Source organism: Ovis canadensis, chromosome 16 (genome assembly GCF_042477335.2).
Source record: "Ovis canadensis isolate MfBH-ARS-UI-01 breed Bighorn chromosome 16, ARS-UI_OviCan_v2, whole genome shotgun sequence".
Classification (NCBI taxonomy): domain Eukaryota; kingdom Metazoa; phylum Chordata; class Mammalia; order Artiodactyla; family Bovidae; genus Ovis; species Ovis canadensis.
In genome coordinates, this window is record NC_091260.1 from 22832988 (window position 1) to 22848929 (window position 15942).

Below are 15942 nucleotides of genomic sequence, written 5' to 3' on the forward strand. Positions count from 1 at the left end.
GACATGGTCAGGAAGATCCTGGTCGGGAAGATCCCCTAGAGAAGGAAATGGCAACCCACTCCAGTATTCTTGCCTGGGAAATCCCACAGAGAGGAGCCTGGCCGGCTACAGTCCATGCGTTTGCAAAAGAGTCGGATACAACTCAGTGACTAAACAACAAGCGCCTAGACTGGGAAGACATCTCAGTAAAGGTGACCCCCAGCTCCTAGCTGAAACAATAGACTAAACAACGGCACACTAACACTGATACTCAAACAGCATCTTCACCTGCTTCATTTTATCCTGTTACGCCTACTTTCAGCTCTTCTCTCTCTCTGTGAAGGAAGAGTTCAAAGGAACTCAAGGCAAAACGCCCACTCCTGATTCATTTATGAAGTATGGTCTGTTTGCACCAAGTCTGCATTGGAGGGGGAATTACTTTTCCCTTTTCCTGAGGGACATCATTAGCAGAGTGATAATTAATGAAAGGCTGCAGCCAGGGTTTGGTAAATGATTAATGGTTTCAATCATCCAGACGGCAGACAGCCCGTGTGTGCAGTTGTCCTTGGCGACAGTGTGAAGAGCTCTGAGCAAACAGGGGTGGTGGACAGAGAACCAGAGCCCTGTGTGTAGCTCCGCCTCCCTGAGTCTGTACACACAGACTCAGCCTTTTCCACCCAAGCAGACTGGGTTTTCACACACGCGTGCGTGCTAAGTCACTTTAGTCCTGTCCAGCTTTTTGTGACCCTATGGACTGTAGCCTTCCAGGCTCCTTTGTCCATGGGATTCTCCAGGCAAGAATACTGGAGTGGGTTGCCATACCCTGCTCCAGGGGATTTCCCCAACCCAGGAATCGAACCCACATCTCTTGCGTCTCCTGCACTGGCAGGCTGGTTCTTTAACACTAGTGCCACCGGTTATAGACGTGTTCCAGGATTAGGACTGGCAGCAGGTCCCTCTGGCAGATGGTGGATACTATCAGATTCTCCCTATAAAATGGCCAAGTGGGAATTAGGTCTGGTCTCAGCAACCTGTTAGAACCCTACGGGGAGGCAGTGGTAGGTTTTTACAGCAACCACAGATACTGGGGCCAGAGGGTAAACCTGAGAACTGCACTAGGAAATCAGTGTCCAACTGTAGCTGAAGGGTGTTTCACAGAGTTATCAGAACATATATATACAGCTGAATCCCTTTGCTGTTCACCTGAAACTATCACAGCATTGTCTGTTAATCGGCTATATCCCAATATAGAATAAAAAGCTTTTTTAAACAAAGGGTTATTAGAGTCAACAGGTTGGAAACAAATGTCAGGATCTGAGATACACAGACAACAGGAACTACAGGCAATCTGGGTAAGTGACAGTAAAGAGGAGCAGGTGAAAGGAAAGATGATCAAGACGCATGCCAGGGAACAGGGACTCAGTCCCTAGCGGGAATCTCCCTTCCTCCCTAGTCCACCTGCACGGGCCCCACTTAAACAGAGACCTTTGGTTACATAAGATCGTAAGCTCCTGGAGGGTGGCCCCTTGACTGTCTTCTTCTCTGCTCCATCTCTGGAGCCCATCACTGTGCCTGACACAGGGAGGTGCTCAAAAATGTTTGTTAAAACAGACTCACAGATATAGAGAACCAGGGGTTCCCGAGAGGAAGAGGGGAGAAGCAAAACAGGGGTAGGGATTAAGAAATACAAACTACTATGTATAAAATAATTAAGAAACAAGGATATACTGTAGAGCCCTGGGGACACAGCCAAGATTTTATAGTAACTTTAAATGGAGTATAATCTAGAAAATACTGAGTCACTATATTGTATACCTGAAACTAATATGATATTGTAAATCAACTGTGCTACAATTAAAAAATGTTTGTTAAATAATGAATAAAGGGACAGATGAATGGATACAGCTATCTTACCACGCTAGATATTGACGAAGGGAAGAAATGTTGATAAGCATTTTTTTCAAAGAAATCACATCCATTGTTACTTTGAGTAACTAAGAATTTACTGAAGAATTCATCAGTGAGTTGGAAAAGAAGGTTTCTAATATACATAAGCATACAGCAAGTAACTAGATAAATGCTCATTAGAAATTTATGTTCTTCCCATAAATTCCTTTTCCAAATGTCTCCTTGTTCCTCAACACAGCACACAAGCACTCTCTCACTCTCTCCTCTCTCCTCCTACCCTCACCAAGTGCAAAATAAAAACAAACAGTTCTTTCCATATTGCATGTGTTTAAGAAAACCACTCCTCCAATCATGATGTGAGTTGAAGAATGAGAGATGTCACTCCCACATGCCATTTCAGGAACCCTCGATATTCTTTTTTTTTTTCTTTCTTTTTATTTTTTTTTATTTTATTTTACTTTACAATACTGTATTGGTTTTGCCATACACTGACATGACTCCACCACGGTGTACATGCGTTCCCAAACATAAGCCCCCCTCCCACCTCCCTCCCCATAACATCTCTCTGCCCTTGATATTCTTTCTCCCTTTGCAGGTGTGTGCTGAGCCTTTGGGATCCCCAGCCAGAGATAGGTTTTAGCAAAGTGCGAAGCAGATAAGGCTGGTCCCAGTGTGTTCCTACAGTGCCCTAACACCTCAGTCTTTCTGTCATCACCAAAAAAAGGGGCTATGGAAAACCCATCCTAATATAAGCATGAGTAATTGGGTGGTCTGGGCCTTTCAGGAGTATTTGCTTTTTCCATCAAAACCACAAAAAAAAAAAATGGGAATTTGGGGAAATGTCTTTTGTGGGGACTGATTTAGTGAACAGAAAGTGAGTTACTGAATAAAACCAAATCTATGAATTAGAGAACCACCTCAAAAATTTTCCCCAGGACTCAGAGGGAAACTATCAAGGTGAAAAGGAGAAAAGATATAGTTCACATAAATATACATATGAGATTCTATATTTACCTAAAAGGAATCCCAGAAAGAGAATTAAACATACAGCAGAGAAACAATAATCAAAGAAATGAGAAAAATACCTTTCTCTTAATCAAAAAAAATCTTGAATCTTTCCATTGAAGGGGCTGAACAAGATTCAAACTAGATTATGGAGATAGATATAGACCAAGATACCCTGAGTGATATTTCTGAAGTTCAAGTATAGGAAATAATCTCTACTCACAGACTGAGGAAGAGGTAAGAATCCTACTCAAAAAAAAATGACAATTACAGTGAAAGATTTCCCTTACCCCAAGTGCCAGAAAAAATAGATCAACAGCATGACAGGAAGCGTCTACATCAATTTTTAAAAGCCTGTTCCCTGAAAAAGCAAAATAAACACAAATTCAAGTATGCAATGAATGAGAAACACAATACCCAGTATCCAGAACTCCAAAAGTCACTAAAAGAAAGATTCTCTTGAATTGGAATAAATAACTCAAGAACTGAAACAATGTTAAGAAGAATCAATGAAGAGCAATACCAGTAAAATTTAGAATGAAGTCCAGAAAATATTGGTTGGGAAATTTAATGCAAATTTTAGTATATTATTGCTGAGATGAAAAAGGTAGAAAAATTTAAGTGTTTCAGTTACTTAAAAAGAGACTAGAAAGTACAGTGGAAGATACAAGTTTAAGATTCTACTGTGGTGGATTCACTGGTGGCTCAGTGGAGGATCCACCTGCCAATGCAGGAGACAGAGGTTCAACCCCTGGTCTGGGAGGATCCCACCTTGCTGCAGGGCTACTAAGCCGTGTGCCACGAGTACTGAGCCTGTGTTCTAGAGCAGGGGAGCAGCATCGACTGATCCCCTGTGCCCCAGCTACTGAAAACTGCACACCCCAGAGCCCATGCTTCACAGCATGAGAAGCTACCACAATGAGAAGTCTGTGCACGGCCAGCTAGAGAGTGGCCTTCACTTGCTGCAACCAGAGAAAGCCCATGCAGCAACGAAGACCCAGCACAGCCAAAAATAAGAGTATATAAGCTTTTAAAGAAGAGATTCTACTACAGGGAATTCCCTTGCAGTCCAATGGTTAAGGATGCCACACTTTCACTGCCAGGGCCCAAGTTCAATCCCTGGTCAGAAGTGATCAATACATTAGAAAATCTATCAATAAATTCACCACGTCAAGCTGACAAAGTGAGGGACCAGGCAAGACAAACAGCGGGGCTGGAGCACACTGTTGGGGGAAGTTTGTGATAGGGATGAGGGCAGGAGCAGGCGTGTGGTTTTCCCAGTGGCTACTCAGAGCCAAATGGTAGCCTCTCAGACAGGGATCCAGGCCCTTGGCTGTGAGAAGCATTAGCCGCTCACCTGGCAGGATCAAGGGCTATAGCTGCAGAAAATGGCAGAATCTTAGACCCTAGCCCTGATCTTTCCACCTTGGAATTCCTCCAGGATTGACTGCTCAACCACTAGCTTGTATCCACGGAGTCAGCTAGAGGCTGCCTACTTCTCTGGGAGGAGAATTAAGTCAGATCATTAAAAGGTAAGTAAAATTAAGTAAAACATTAATAAAATTAATAGATTAACATAAATGATTATTTCAATAAATACAGAAAAAATTCTTTGACACTTAATACTCATTTATTTTTAATTTTTTTAATTGAAGTATAGTTGAATTATAACATTGTGTTAATTACTGCTGTACAACAAAGTAACTCAGATATACATATATACGCATTCTTTTTCATATTCTTTTCCACTGTGGTTTGTCACAGGATATTGAATATAGTTCCCTGTTCTGTACACTAGGAACTTGTTGTTTGCCCATTCCATATATACCATCTGAATAGGTTTTTTAAAACTTTTTAAGTTGAGGATGATTGCTTTACAATCCTGTGTTGGTTTCTGCCATACATCAACATGAATCGGCCATAGGTATACACATGTGCCCTCCCTCTTGTACCTCTCTCTCACCTCCCACCCCATTTTTGAAAAAAAAAAAAAAAACAAAGTAAAATCCCTTAACCTAAGAAATGATATGTATTTTTTAATACACACACACACACACACACACTCCCTGTGAAGCTTTGGAAGCACTGTCACGGAAGTTAAGCATCAATAAGAATGCCTGCTGCCACCTCCATATACTGACATTCCCCTGATAGACCTAGTCAATGTAATAAAACAGTAAGTGAAAGTATAAGAATTAGAAAGGAATTGAAAACTACCCTTATTTTCAGGTGACACAATCATCTACACAGACATCTAAGAGAATATATAAGCAATATTTAAAGCTAACTAATAGGAAATTTCAGGAACATTACAGGATCTCGCCAGTGTATACACATAGTATGGAATATTCCCATATACAAATCAACCAATTACGAAATGTGATTGAACTAAAAAGCATACATGATAGCACCAAAAAATATTAAATAATAAATCTAAAACTTTAAAAAATTCTAAATAACTAATAAATCCAAAACCTCTCTGAAGAAAATTATTAATTATTTTAAAATTCAAACTCAGAACTCCCCTGTTGGCGAAGTGGTTAAGACCACACAGTTCCACCGCAAAGGGCACATTCCTTGTTGAAAAGTCCACCATCCATGCTGCGTGGTGCAGCCAAAAAATAAAATAAATAAACTAAAACTCAAACTTAAATTGAGGTGATTTCAGGTTCATTCTTTCTTGTTAAAGCCTGTGGTTCAAGTAAGTGAAAGTTGCTCAGTCATGTCCAACTCTTTGCGACCCAGGTGAGAATACTGAAGTGGGTAGCCTTTCCCTTCTCCAGGGGGTCTTCCCAACTCAGGGATCAAACCCAGGTGTCCTGCATTGCAGGCAGATTCTTAGGGGAAGCCCAAGAATACTGGAGTTTAGCCTATCCCTTCTCCAGAGGATCTTCCCTACCCAGGAATCAAACTGGGGTCTTCTGCATTGCAGATGGATTCTTTACCAACTGAGCTATCAAGGGAAGCCCATGGTTTAAGTAAAATTGAAACCAATTTGGATTGAAGCTTATTTGCTTTATTTCCCAGTTGCTCAAGCATAGAATATTAGATGTGATCAAATAAAGTCGAATTCAGTGTCCAAACATCTCAACTGGAGGGGGAGTCTTAGATGTCTGCCTGTTGGAAGCCCTGCAAGGCTGCCCAACTCATGAGGGGCAGAACCATGATTGGAAGCCAGGCTTCCTACTTCCTCTGCAAGGCGAGCCTGCACTTACCTCTGTTCTGGTGAAACCACACTGAATTGGAGCCTGGAGCAAATCTAGAGAAGCTCCGGGTTCCTTCGAGACTTCAGTCCTTTCCCCCGACAAGCGTCTCTCTCCGTGTTTCCTTTCGCTGGCATCTACCATCCTCCCAGCCTTCCAGACTCCTCATTTTATAAGCCTCCATGAGTTCAGTGGCTTCCAGATTTCCAGATTTTCTAGACCAGTCAAATTTCTTCCCAAATTCTGGCATTTGAAAATAGAGATGCCAAATTCTGTTTTAACAGAAGCATTAGGAAAACAACCACCATCTATCTTCACAATCATTTCATTAAAGGAAGAACATTTTAACACTGAAATTGGGGACTTTTCTGACAGTCCAGTGGTTAAGATGCCACGATTCCAATATAAGGGCCATGGGTTTGATCTCTGCTTGGGGAAATAAGATCCCACATGCTGTATGGTGTAGCCAAAAATAAAAATTAAAACATTTAAAAATGAACATTGAAAATAGGGAATGTACATTTCAAAAGGATGAATTTTATTACATACAAATTATATCTAAATGAACCTTTTTTTTTTTAAACTGATTTCATTCACTTTTTTATTCCCTTTAAAAAACTATGTGGTGGCTACAGCTGGGGCCTGCGTCCTCTGCACGGAGGCGCTGGTGTGGGTCTTCACAAGATGGTCAGTGAATTCCTGATATGGAGACTTGGTGAACACCGTCTCTTCCCAGAGGTCAGGGGTGAGATAACTGTAGGTCTTGGAAATGGCATCAAAAGCGGCCTTGGCGAAGTTGCCCAGGGTGGCGGTGCAGCCCCTGGCAGAAGCGTAGCAGTCGTCGATGCCGGCCATCATCACCAGCTTCTTGGGCACAGGGGTGGAGACGATGCCAGTGCCTCTGGGGGCAGGGATGAGGCGCACCAGCACGGAGCCGCAGCGGCCAGTCACCTGGCAAGGAACCGTGTGGGGCTTGCCGATCTTGTTCCCCCAGTAGCCTCTTCGCACGGGGACGATGGACAGCTTGGCCAGGATGATGGCCCCACGGATGGCAGTGGCTACTTCCTTGGAGCACTTGACACCCAGACCGACATGTCCGTTGTAATCCCCAATGGCAACAAACGCCTTGAACCTGGTCCGCCGGCCAGCACTGGTCTGCTTTTGCACGGGCATAATCTTCAAAACCTCATCCTCGAGGGCTGCTCCCAGGGAAAAGTCAATAATCTCAGACTCCTTGATGGGCAGAGAGAAAAGGTAGATCTCCTCCAGAGACTTGATCTTCATGTCCTTGACCAGGCGGCCCAGCTTGGTAACGGGGAGCCAGTCCTTGTCCTCAGCCTTGCCTCCGCGAGCTCCGCGGCCTCTTCCCGGCCCGAGACCCCGGCCGCGACCCCGTCCCCGGACGCCACTACCGAAGCCTCCGCGGAAGCCACCGCGGCCTCCCATTCCGGGCCCCCGGGGCCTCCGGGGCCTCCGGGCCCTTCCGCGGCCTCCGGGCCCGTCCGCAGCACCGGTGTCATCCGCCATTTGGTGTTTTCACGAAGAAGAAGCGAACCTGACTTTTTAAATGCAAGTGTGCTAAACTGTGAATTAGAACAATTAAAAATTGGATTTATCTAGCTTTGGCACCCCCACCTCCGCACTATTTTACTACAAGAGAAAACACCATTACCGACAGAAGACTTTGGGGAAACTACTGCTTTGGACTTTCCCCTGAATGATGTCTTTTTTGGTCACTCCTGTCCATTCTTACCGCTCTTATCTACCCAAGCCCTCATCACTTCTTTCCTAGACTTCTGTGATAGCCTCCTGCCTGCCCTTTCTGTGCTCATGTCTCCCTCTGGCCCCTCTCTCAGTGTGCAATCAGAGAGCTTCCTAAAGCACAGCCCTAGTCATGTCATTCTGCTACCAGGAATAAAGCCTTGGGCCCTTACCCGGCAGCCTGAGCCCCTTTTGTCTCCTCCCTCACTAGTTTACACCATGTGGACGCCACATGGACTCAGCACTCAAGGCATTTCTTACTGCATTTCCTTTCCCCAAGGTACTTTCATTCACACTATTTCCCACGCCTTAAGTAAGTTTTTCCAATCATCACCTTTTGAAATACACATTCTTCAAAGAATATTCGAATACCACTTGTGTCTTCTAAATCCATTTTTCTCTCTGTCTAGCATTTGACGTATCACGTCATGTGGTGAATCTCTCACATTATGGCAGATACCTATTATCAGTTTCTATATTGTGTACATATAATTATTGAACAGACAATTTGCTTCATCTTCTCCTCAGCAGAAGACTTTACCTCGTACTTCCCTTGGAAAACAGAAGCCATAAAATAACCACCCCGACTTCTTGCCATCACACCTACAAAGTCACCTGTATCTGTCCACACCATGTTCCCCCACCTTCCCACTCTTCCTACAAACTGATCTTTTTCTTGGCTCTGAATCCTGTCCCCTCATCCCTGACCAAGAGCTTGCTTCATCAATTATCTCTCCTTTCTTCTAAATTTTTAACCTCTTCCCTTCTGCTGAGTCTTCCTCTCAATGGTGCTAGGAACACCAGCTAGAAATATCCACAGAAATTATTTTCAAGTCAAAATAATTTTGCTGACAGATCCTCAAGACTAGATACCCTGAAGAGCACATACATGCTTAGGAAGATAAAGGATACAAACCGTCAACACATTGGCCAGGTAAGAGAATTCTATTCCGGAGAAGGAAATGGCAACCCAGTGTTCTTGCCTGGAGAATCCTATGGACAGAGGAGCCTGGTGGGCTGCTGTCCACGGGGTCGCACAGAGTCGGACACGACTGAAGCGACTTAGCATGTAGCAGAATTCTATTCATCCATCACTGAGACAAAGAAAACTGAAAGTTGATGCCAGGACAGCTCCCTCCTTACTCTCAGTCCTACTTTCCCATGAAATATTCATGACCTATGAATATTCGTTGATATCACCTGGCACCTGATCAAGGCAACTGTGTACCCCCAAGGGAACCCAAAGAACTACTCACAGGGGTAGCCTCTTGTGCCTCCCCTCATCTGGCATTCATCTGCTGAGAGTCCTGGGTCTTCTCTCAGTTCCTCAAGCATGTCGACATCTATCCTGCCTTTGAATAAGTCCTAACCTCTGCCTGAAGCCCTTTGTCATTTCTTCTCCTTCCAACCACTCTGTCTTTGACGAGACTAGCTCCTTACCCTTCAACTCTCAGCTCAAATATCACCTTTCCTGACTGCTCATTTGATATCACCATGTCCTCCATAGAATTTCTCATAGCTTATAATTTTTGTTATTAATTTTTCTTGCCGCTAGACTGTCAGTCACTAGACTATAAACTCTATGAGAACAGGAACTATATCTATCTTACTTACCATTACGTTTTCAGTACCTGGCACATGGAAATACTTGAAAAAGTGTGGAATGAATGAAATATATTTAAAATTAGCTCAGCGTTATAGTGGTTCTGGAAGAGGAAGCTTAGCAGAACCACCTGAGGTTCTTATTTAAACTAAACAATCCCAAACCCCCTTATCTAACTACACTTCAAACTATCAAAAAAAAAAGATATGGTATAGCTGGACAGTTGTTAAAGCCACAAAAACGAACTTTATTCAGGACTATTGCAATAAGGGAAAAGAGACTTAGGTACAGAAGGGGGCGCAAGTCCAAATGAGCAAGTAGTAACTTATGGCCAAGGGACAGGTGGGAGGTCTATGAATGGAAAGTTACTAACAGGTAAAGGGGAGACTTTGGCTAAACTGACCTAACAAGCTCTTTAGTGAAGGCGGGGCCAGGGTGATCAGACATCACCTAGGAGGAGGTGAGGGTAAGGAACTTGATCATATTTGGAAAGTGATCACACATCCAGGGTGGGGTTTGTTGGTTTGTTTGATAAACTGACTTAGCAGGGCTCTCGGTAATATTATATTTTGCAAGGAAGTACACAGATGGGTCTAGGACGAGGTTCAGGAGCTCAGCTAAAGTTGGGTCAAGCAAAGAATCTCTGCCAATACCTAGGGTCAGGTGTGCCATTTTCTGGATTGGGGAGAGAGTGCTGCTAAGTCACTTCAGTCGTGTCCAACTCTGTGCGACCCCATGGACTGCAGCCTACCAGGTTCCTCCGTCCATGGGAGAGTGTAGGTACACAAACAGAATCTGGGTCCCTCAGAGCCCTCCAGATTCTGGCATAGCGTAAGGGGTATAATATCAGTAATCACCATAGGAAGAGGAATGGTTGTGTGCAACTGAGAAAAGTCATCCATCAATCTTCATATGTCATCGCAGGCTCCTGTGAGCACCACTGCTCCATTCCTAAGCTTTATTATCCCCCAGATCTTTATGTGGAGGAGCTTGTCAGTTCCCAGACCCTGCATCTTTCAGCCAGTCTCAGAAGGAGGAAACGGTGACCCACGCCAGTATTCTTGCCTGGGAAATCACATGGACAGAGGAGACTGGCGGGCCACAGTCCATGGGTCACAAACAGTCAGACACAACTGAGCAAGCACCCACTATTCACGCACAAAATGTCTCTAGGGTATATATATGGAAGCTTCCATATGGGCAACAACTTTGATCATTTCAACTTTCTTGATCTTTAACATTCTTGTCCTCTCCACAGGGACCTTCAATTATTAAATATATTAAAACATTCTATTTGAAGAGGTGCTTTTATACTGATAAAATGAGAAGGCAAAGTTACTTCTAATAAGCCACTTAAGATTAAGTGTTGCCATCACCAATGTAAATGTTATTAGCACTATGAACTTAAAATATGGGCCTATACACAAAATTTTCAGAAAACAGTCATTTCATATCCAGCCCACAGATTCTCCATCATCAGTCTCCCATAAGTCCACACCCTTTAGCTGTATTAAATAGGAAAGGAGGGATGATATAGTAGGGGTAATGGTGAGGGGTACAAATTAAAGGGGTTTGGAACAATATTCTTAAAATATTCTTATTCTTTTTTTGAACTGCAAATTCTTTCAACACTTCTTGCTTTGGGGAGAAACACTGCAGGGTAAAATAGGAAGCCGTTCTAAATGTTATCCCTGAGGGTCTTGTCTATGCAGTAACCAATGATTAAAACAGTTTCCTCATCTTACTTAGGATTGACACAAATGGGAAGAGTTAAGGTACTCAAGAAGAAGATTAGAATTTCAGTTGAACTGCTTTCTGGAAAAGCAGTGAACTACGAAATTACTTAATTACTCTTTTCAGTTTTTAAAAATTAAAATGCAACACATTTCAATCACAACTAAGCCTGGTATTCAAATGGAAATGTGACTCCCCTAAAATACATTGATCTAATTTCTATTAAAGAAAGAAGTGTTTTCTGGGGAATTTGAGCGTCCATACAGCCTGCTCAATTGCCTGGGGTGACACAGAGAGAAAAGACAAACCTTTGGAGAAATTAGAACTGAAATCATGATTTAGGATTGATTGAGCTAGTCCTGTCTTCTCTCTTGGTGTCTGCTCCCTCCGCTGGGGGAAAAAAAAGTGATAATAGTATCGTGCAAGATAATTAAGAGGACCAGTCATGCTAACAGTAATAATAAGAGCAAAGGGCAATAAGAGTAAAGGGCAATTGTGTATGGCAATATTTTAAACACCATATTCTAGATCCCTAAGAATCAGTGGAGGGACTTTATTTTTAAATTCTATTTTTATGCAGGGGCCTCCTGAGTTTGCATTAGGAAAAAGCCACTGTTCCTCTCAAGATGCTTCTTCCTAAATATTATTTAGTTTGATTTACAGTCCCAGAAATGTGACCTCAGGTAAGCACTCAGAAACATTTAATGGCTCCTAAACTTTACATTTAAGATTTTTGTATTTCTCGAGTTGAACCTGCCCTCATCGATTGTCACTTGTTCCCGTCGAAACTGTTTACTGAAACGACCATTTTTCCCTTTGAACTGAGAATATTTCCAAGATTGTGTATTAAACAGTGGTAATTATTGGGTCTCACACTGTTAGAGCAGCTAAAATGGCTATTTACCTTCCTCTGGACATAAAAACCCCCAAAGACTCTACTTTTTTAACCAATGCATAACTTCTAATAAAGGAACTGTCAAAACAAAATCCTTAATTTTTCAAATTGCTCTTAATGTAACTAAAGGTTGAAATAATTTCTCTTCTATTGTTCTCCCTGTTTAAGGGTTCTAGCTGAAGGTTTTAATAAACGAAATGTATCAACTCAACTCCAATCATCCTCATTTCATCTCTCGCTCTCTTCTCACACACACACACACACACAGCACCCACACACACATCCATACACACAAACACACATACGTCACACACCACTGCAATCAAAGGAAAATCATGTACCAAAGTTTGTGCAGCAAACTCCTAATTAATGATGAAAGCTCCTTGGAGTCCTGGTGCTGTTTTCCCAGTGGACCTCTATTTTAAAAACATTTTTCCTTGAAAACAACGGCTTGATTAATCCCACCATTCCTATTTAAATTACTTATGCAGAAACACCAATGCGCTATGAGCAATTATGAAAAACACTTTATTATGTATAATTTGTACATGCTTCAATTTGTGATACTTGGGTGATTTATTTTCCAGGTTGTGATGTCATCTGTCAAGATTTTACCTGATCTAATTTTCATCCTGTCATGCCACCTACAAAAATACAATTTTCAAAGTGAAGTTCTTCCTCTTTGCTTAAATATCCACTTTTAAAAGTTTGTCAGACAGAGAAAATAAGAATAGAATATTTTGTACACATAGCAACACCATACAAGGCATTACCCTTCACACAGTAACATCGAATGTGTTCTTTTTATTTGGAAACAGCAGGAAGAGAGCCCCCTTTTCCTTAGAGGGAAATGCAAACTTTGTTGCTAAAGCCAGACTCCAGGGGTAAAGGTGTGGTCCCCTGGGGAAAGTGGGGAGGGGGCTTATGGAGAGCGTGGGTGCCTCATAAGCACTTCAGGAGGAAGGAATTGCAGGAGGTCCCTCGGGGACAGTCACACAGCTTCCCAATCCTGGCTCCTTTCCGCACGGCGCACTGCTCTCCCGCGTCACACTGCAAACAACACAACGTGTAGTCATGCCGCACAAGCACACATGTGCTCCCAACAGGCGCGTCTCCCCATCAACACAAAGTCTGCCTCTGGGGAGGGACAGATGAACCCTGCCACCACCACCATGGGTCCAAGTATAGTCAGGCTTGAAACAAGGAGAGCCTTGTGCTTATCATTTGAGAGAGAGAACATAAAAAGAAAGAAATTGAAATTATTGAACTGCTCCTACTGTGTTCTGCCTTTTTCAGGGAAGTTACCTTTCCTGGGTCCTTCAATTGCTCATCAAAAGAAAAAGTCAACCAGACCTTTTCATCTAAGAAATAAACAATAGACCTCACAATCCTTGCTCCCTGTGTCCACCTTCTCATCCCAAGAAAAAAGATTAAAATGTGTGTGTGTGTGTGTCATTCAAGGAAGGTGAACAGACAGGAATCAAGATTTTTTACTTGAACTTAGGTTTTTAAAAACTGGCAGTGCTTCAGAAGGCAGGAAGTAAGTTAGAGCAACAAGAACTGACTAGATTCAAGGACTCTTCCACTCAGAGAATTCTTTGGGAGGTTAAAAAAAAAAAAAAAAAGCGCATATTTTCAGGAAATACTGCTTTCCACAGAAACCCAAGGGCAGATTCCTGGTACCAGTTGTTCGATGTTCCAGAATAGCCAATCTACTCTTTAACTTTAGAGACCAAGAGGAAAGGTTTGACAAGGTGGAAGCAAAGGGGAGCCCACGAACTCTGCAAACCCATTATCTGAATGAATAGCCACATACTGGGAAGACGCTGGTGCCTAAGGTTCAAAGGGGTGCATTTCCTCGTAGAAAAGCATGGGGAGGGGTGACCCCAAAGCCTTACCATGGGGACTTGGCCATACTTCTTCTCATAAATTGGAATACGTTTACTCTTGAGCTTCTTCAGAACTTCCTGCAGCGCTTCAATCTGCAACACACCGCCCCCCGGATCCCCAAGTTGCCGCCTTGGCTGTGCGCCCAGCCCAGGTGCTCACTTCCAGCCCTAGTTATAAGGAACCGGGGCACCACACACTCCTCCCCTGGACTCCACAAAGAGGGACGTTCGAGGGGTGGAAACTCAGCGAGCGCTGTCCCACGTACTGACCGCAGGGCCAGGAGCCGCGGAGACTCCTGTTGCTCCGAGGAGCCGGGATCAGGGATTTGCTCCACAGACTATCTGGAGCGCAGGGCTCAAGACGTTCTTCGGGTGACAGCGGGAGCCGGGGATTTGTGCCCACCTCCCCGGACCCTGAATCTAAGAATCGGGGTGGGGAGGCAGGGAGAGAGAGAGAGACGCGTACAAAGCAAGGAACCTCGCGGGAGCCAGGGAAGTCCGGGGCGAGGGGGGTACCGACCAGCTCCTTCTCATGGGAGGCATCCTCCACGGCGGAGTAGATGTCCAGGGCTCGCGGCTGGAGCTCGGCGTCCTCCTGGGCTAAGGCGCCCAGCAAAGGTAGCAGCAGCAGCAGGGCGGCGCCCAGGAGGGGCAGCAGGCGCAGACGGGGGCTCTCCATGGTGCTGAAACGGCGCTACTCGGACACCTTGCGCTCCCACCTTTTATAGCGAGCCGGAGCCAGGGCGCAGGGAAGAAGGAGGGGGCGATGAAGGAAGGAAGGGGGTGTGGAGGAGGGTCCGGGTCAACCGTCTGTAGGCAGCGCTTCGCCGCCGCTTGACGTCAATGCCCGCCGGGCTCCAGGCGCCCCGGAACGAGGTTCTGCGCACAGATGGGCAAGAGCTCGGAGAACCGGGACCCTGCGCCCCCAAGTGCTGTCAGCCCCGCGGCAAGGGACGCTCCCCTAGGGGCCTGAGCTGAAGTCCAGGGGCGAGAGGTGAGGGATGGAGAGAGGGAGGGAACTAGGAAATGGAAAATACCTTCGAGTCGAGGCACTGAAGCATCCCTCCCCATCACCTAGCAGCCGTGGCAGCAGCAGGATCCACCTCACAGCACTGCCTTACTCCTTACCCTAGACCCGTTTGCAGCACCAGAAAGACGGTGTTGCCTCCAGGCACGAACGTTTGCTGAGCACCTTCCTAGGCACTCTGTGGTGGAAGGGAGACAAATACAGTCCATAAAAAAGAGAGAGAGAGAGAAAGAGAGAAAGAAATCACGGCCTTCCTCCTACTGGGTTCTTTGATGGAGTCTGTGTGGTAAGGAGACAAAAAGGAAAACAGACTAACCCCAACTCAGCAGCTACGTGGAGAGTGTAGGGAGCCAGATTCTGGCTTCAGTCCTGGCTCTCCCCTTACAAACTGTGTGACTTTGGGCAAAATGAAAAACATATCTGATCCTCACCCGTTTTTTGTTTTGTTTTGGAAAAGTGGAATTTTAAAATGTACCTCACAATGTTTTCAAGAGAATGGAATGATAGATTAGGTATGTAAAACCCCTGGCCCTTAGCACAATTAGCGCCAAGCCTTTCCTTTGAAATTTGAGGCTGACCAGGTAAGTGACTGTGGGCAGCATCTCAGTTTTCTCAGGTCAAATGCAGCCGTCCTCAGAACCCGTCTTACCCACTGCCACCCCTGAAATCTAAGAAGTCTGACTAGAGAGAAAGCAAAGAGGGTGGGGGAAATGCAACAACCTAATTATGGAATTATCTTCAAAGATCAAAAGTCAATGGTGAGCCAGGTCCTCAGTGACTGCAGAAGACAGTTTTTTCAGAGATTGGAGTTCCTACAGTCTAAATGGAAATGAAATTCCTATAGGAGATGTTTTCCCACTTACCTAGAGGCTTATCCCACCTGTCTGCCCATCCGGCTTCTTTCGCCACACCCACTTTCTCTTAACTGCTCCCGAATC

At 44.4% G+C, this 15942-nt stretch overlaps 1 protein-coding gene and 1 pseudogene across 1 annotated transcript; both read right to left on the reverse strand.

The window, feature by feature from the left end:
* Positions 1-6701: 6701 nt before the first annotated feature.
* Positions 6702-7622, reverse strand: LOC138421543 (small ribosomal subunit protein uS5 pseudogene; annotated as a pseudogene).
* A 5255-nt stretch (positions 7623-12877) lies between these two features.
* On the reverse strand, positions 12878-14925 carry CARTPT (CART prepropeptide). Its single transcript, XM_069556088.1, has 3 exons — positions 14498-14925; positions 13987-14070; positions 12878-13138 (listed from the first exon to the last, which is right to left on the reverse strand). Exons 1-3 carry the CDS (start codon positions 14654-14656, stop codon positions 13031-13033), a joined length of 351 nt encoding a protein of 116 aa, XP_069412189.1. The 5' UTR covers positions 14657-14925; the 3' UTR covers positions 12878-13030.
* Positions 14926-15942: the final 1017 nt, after the last annotated feature.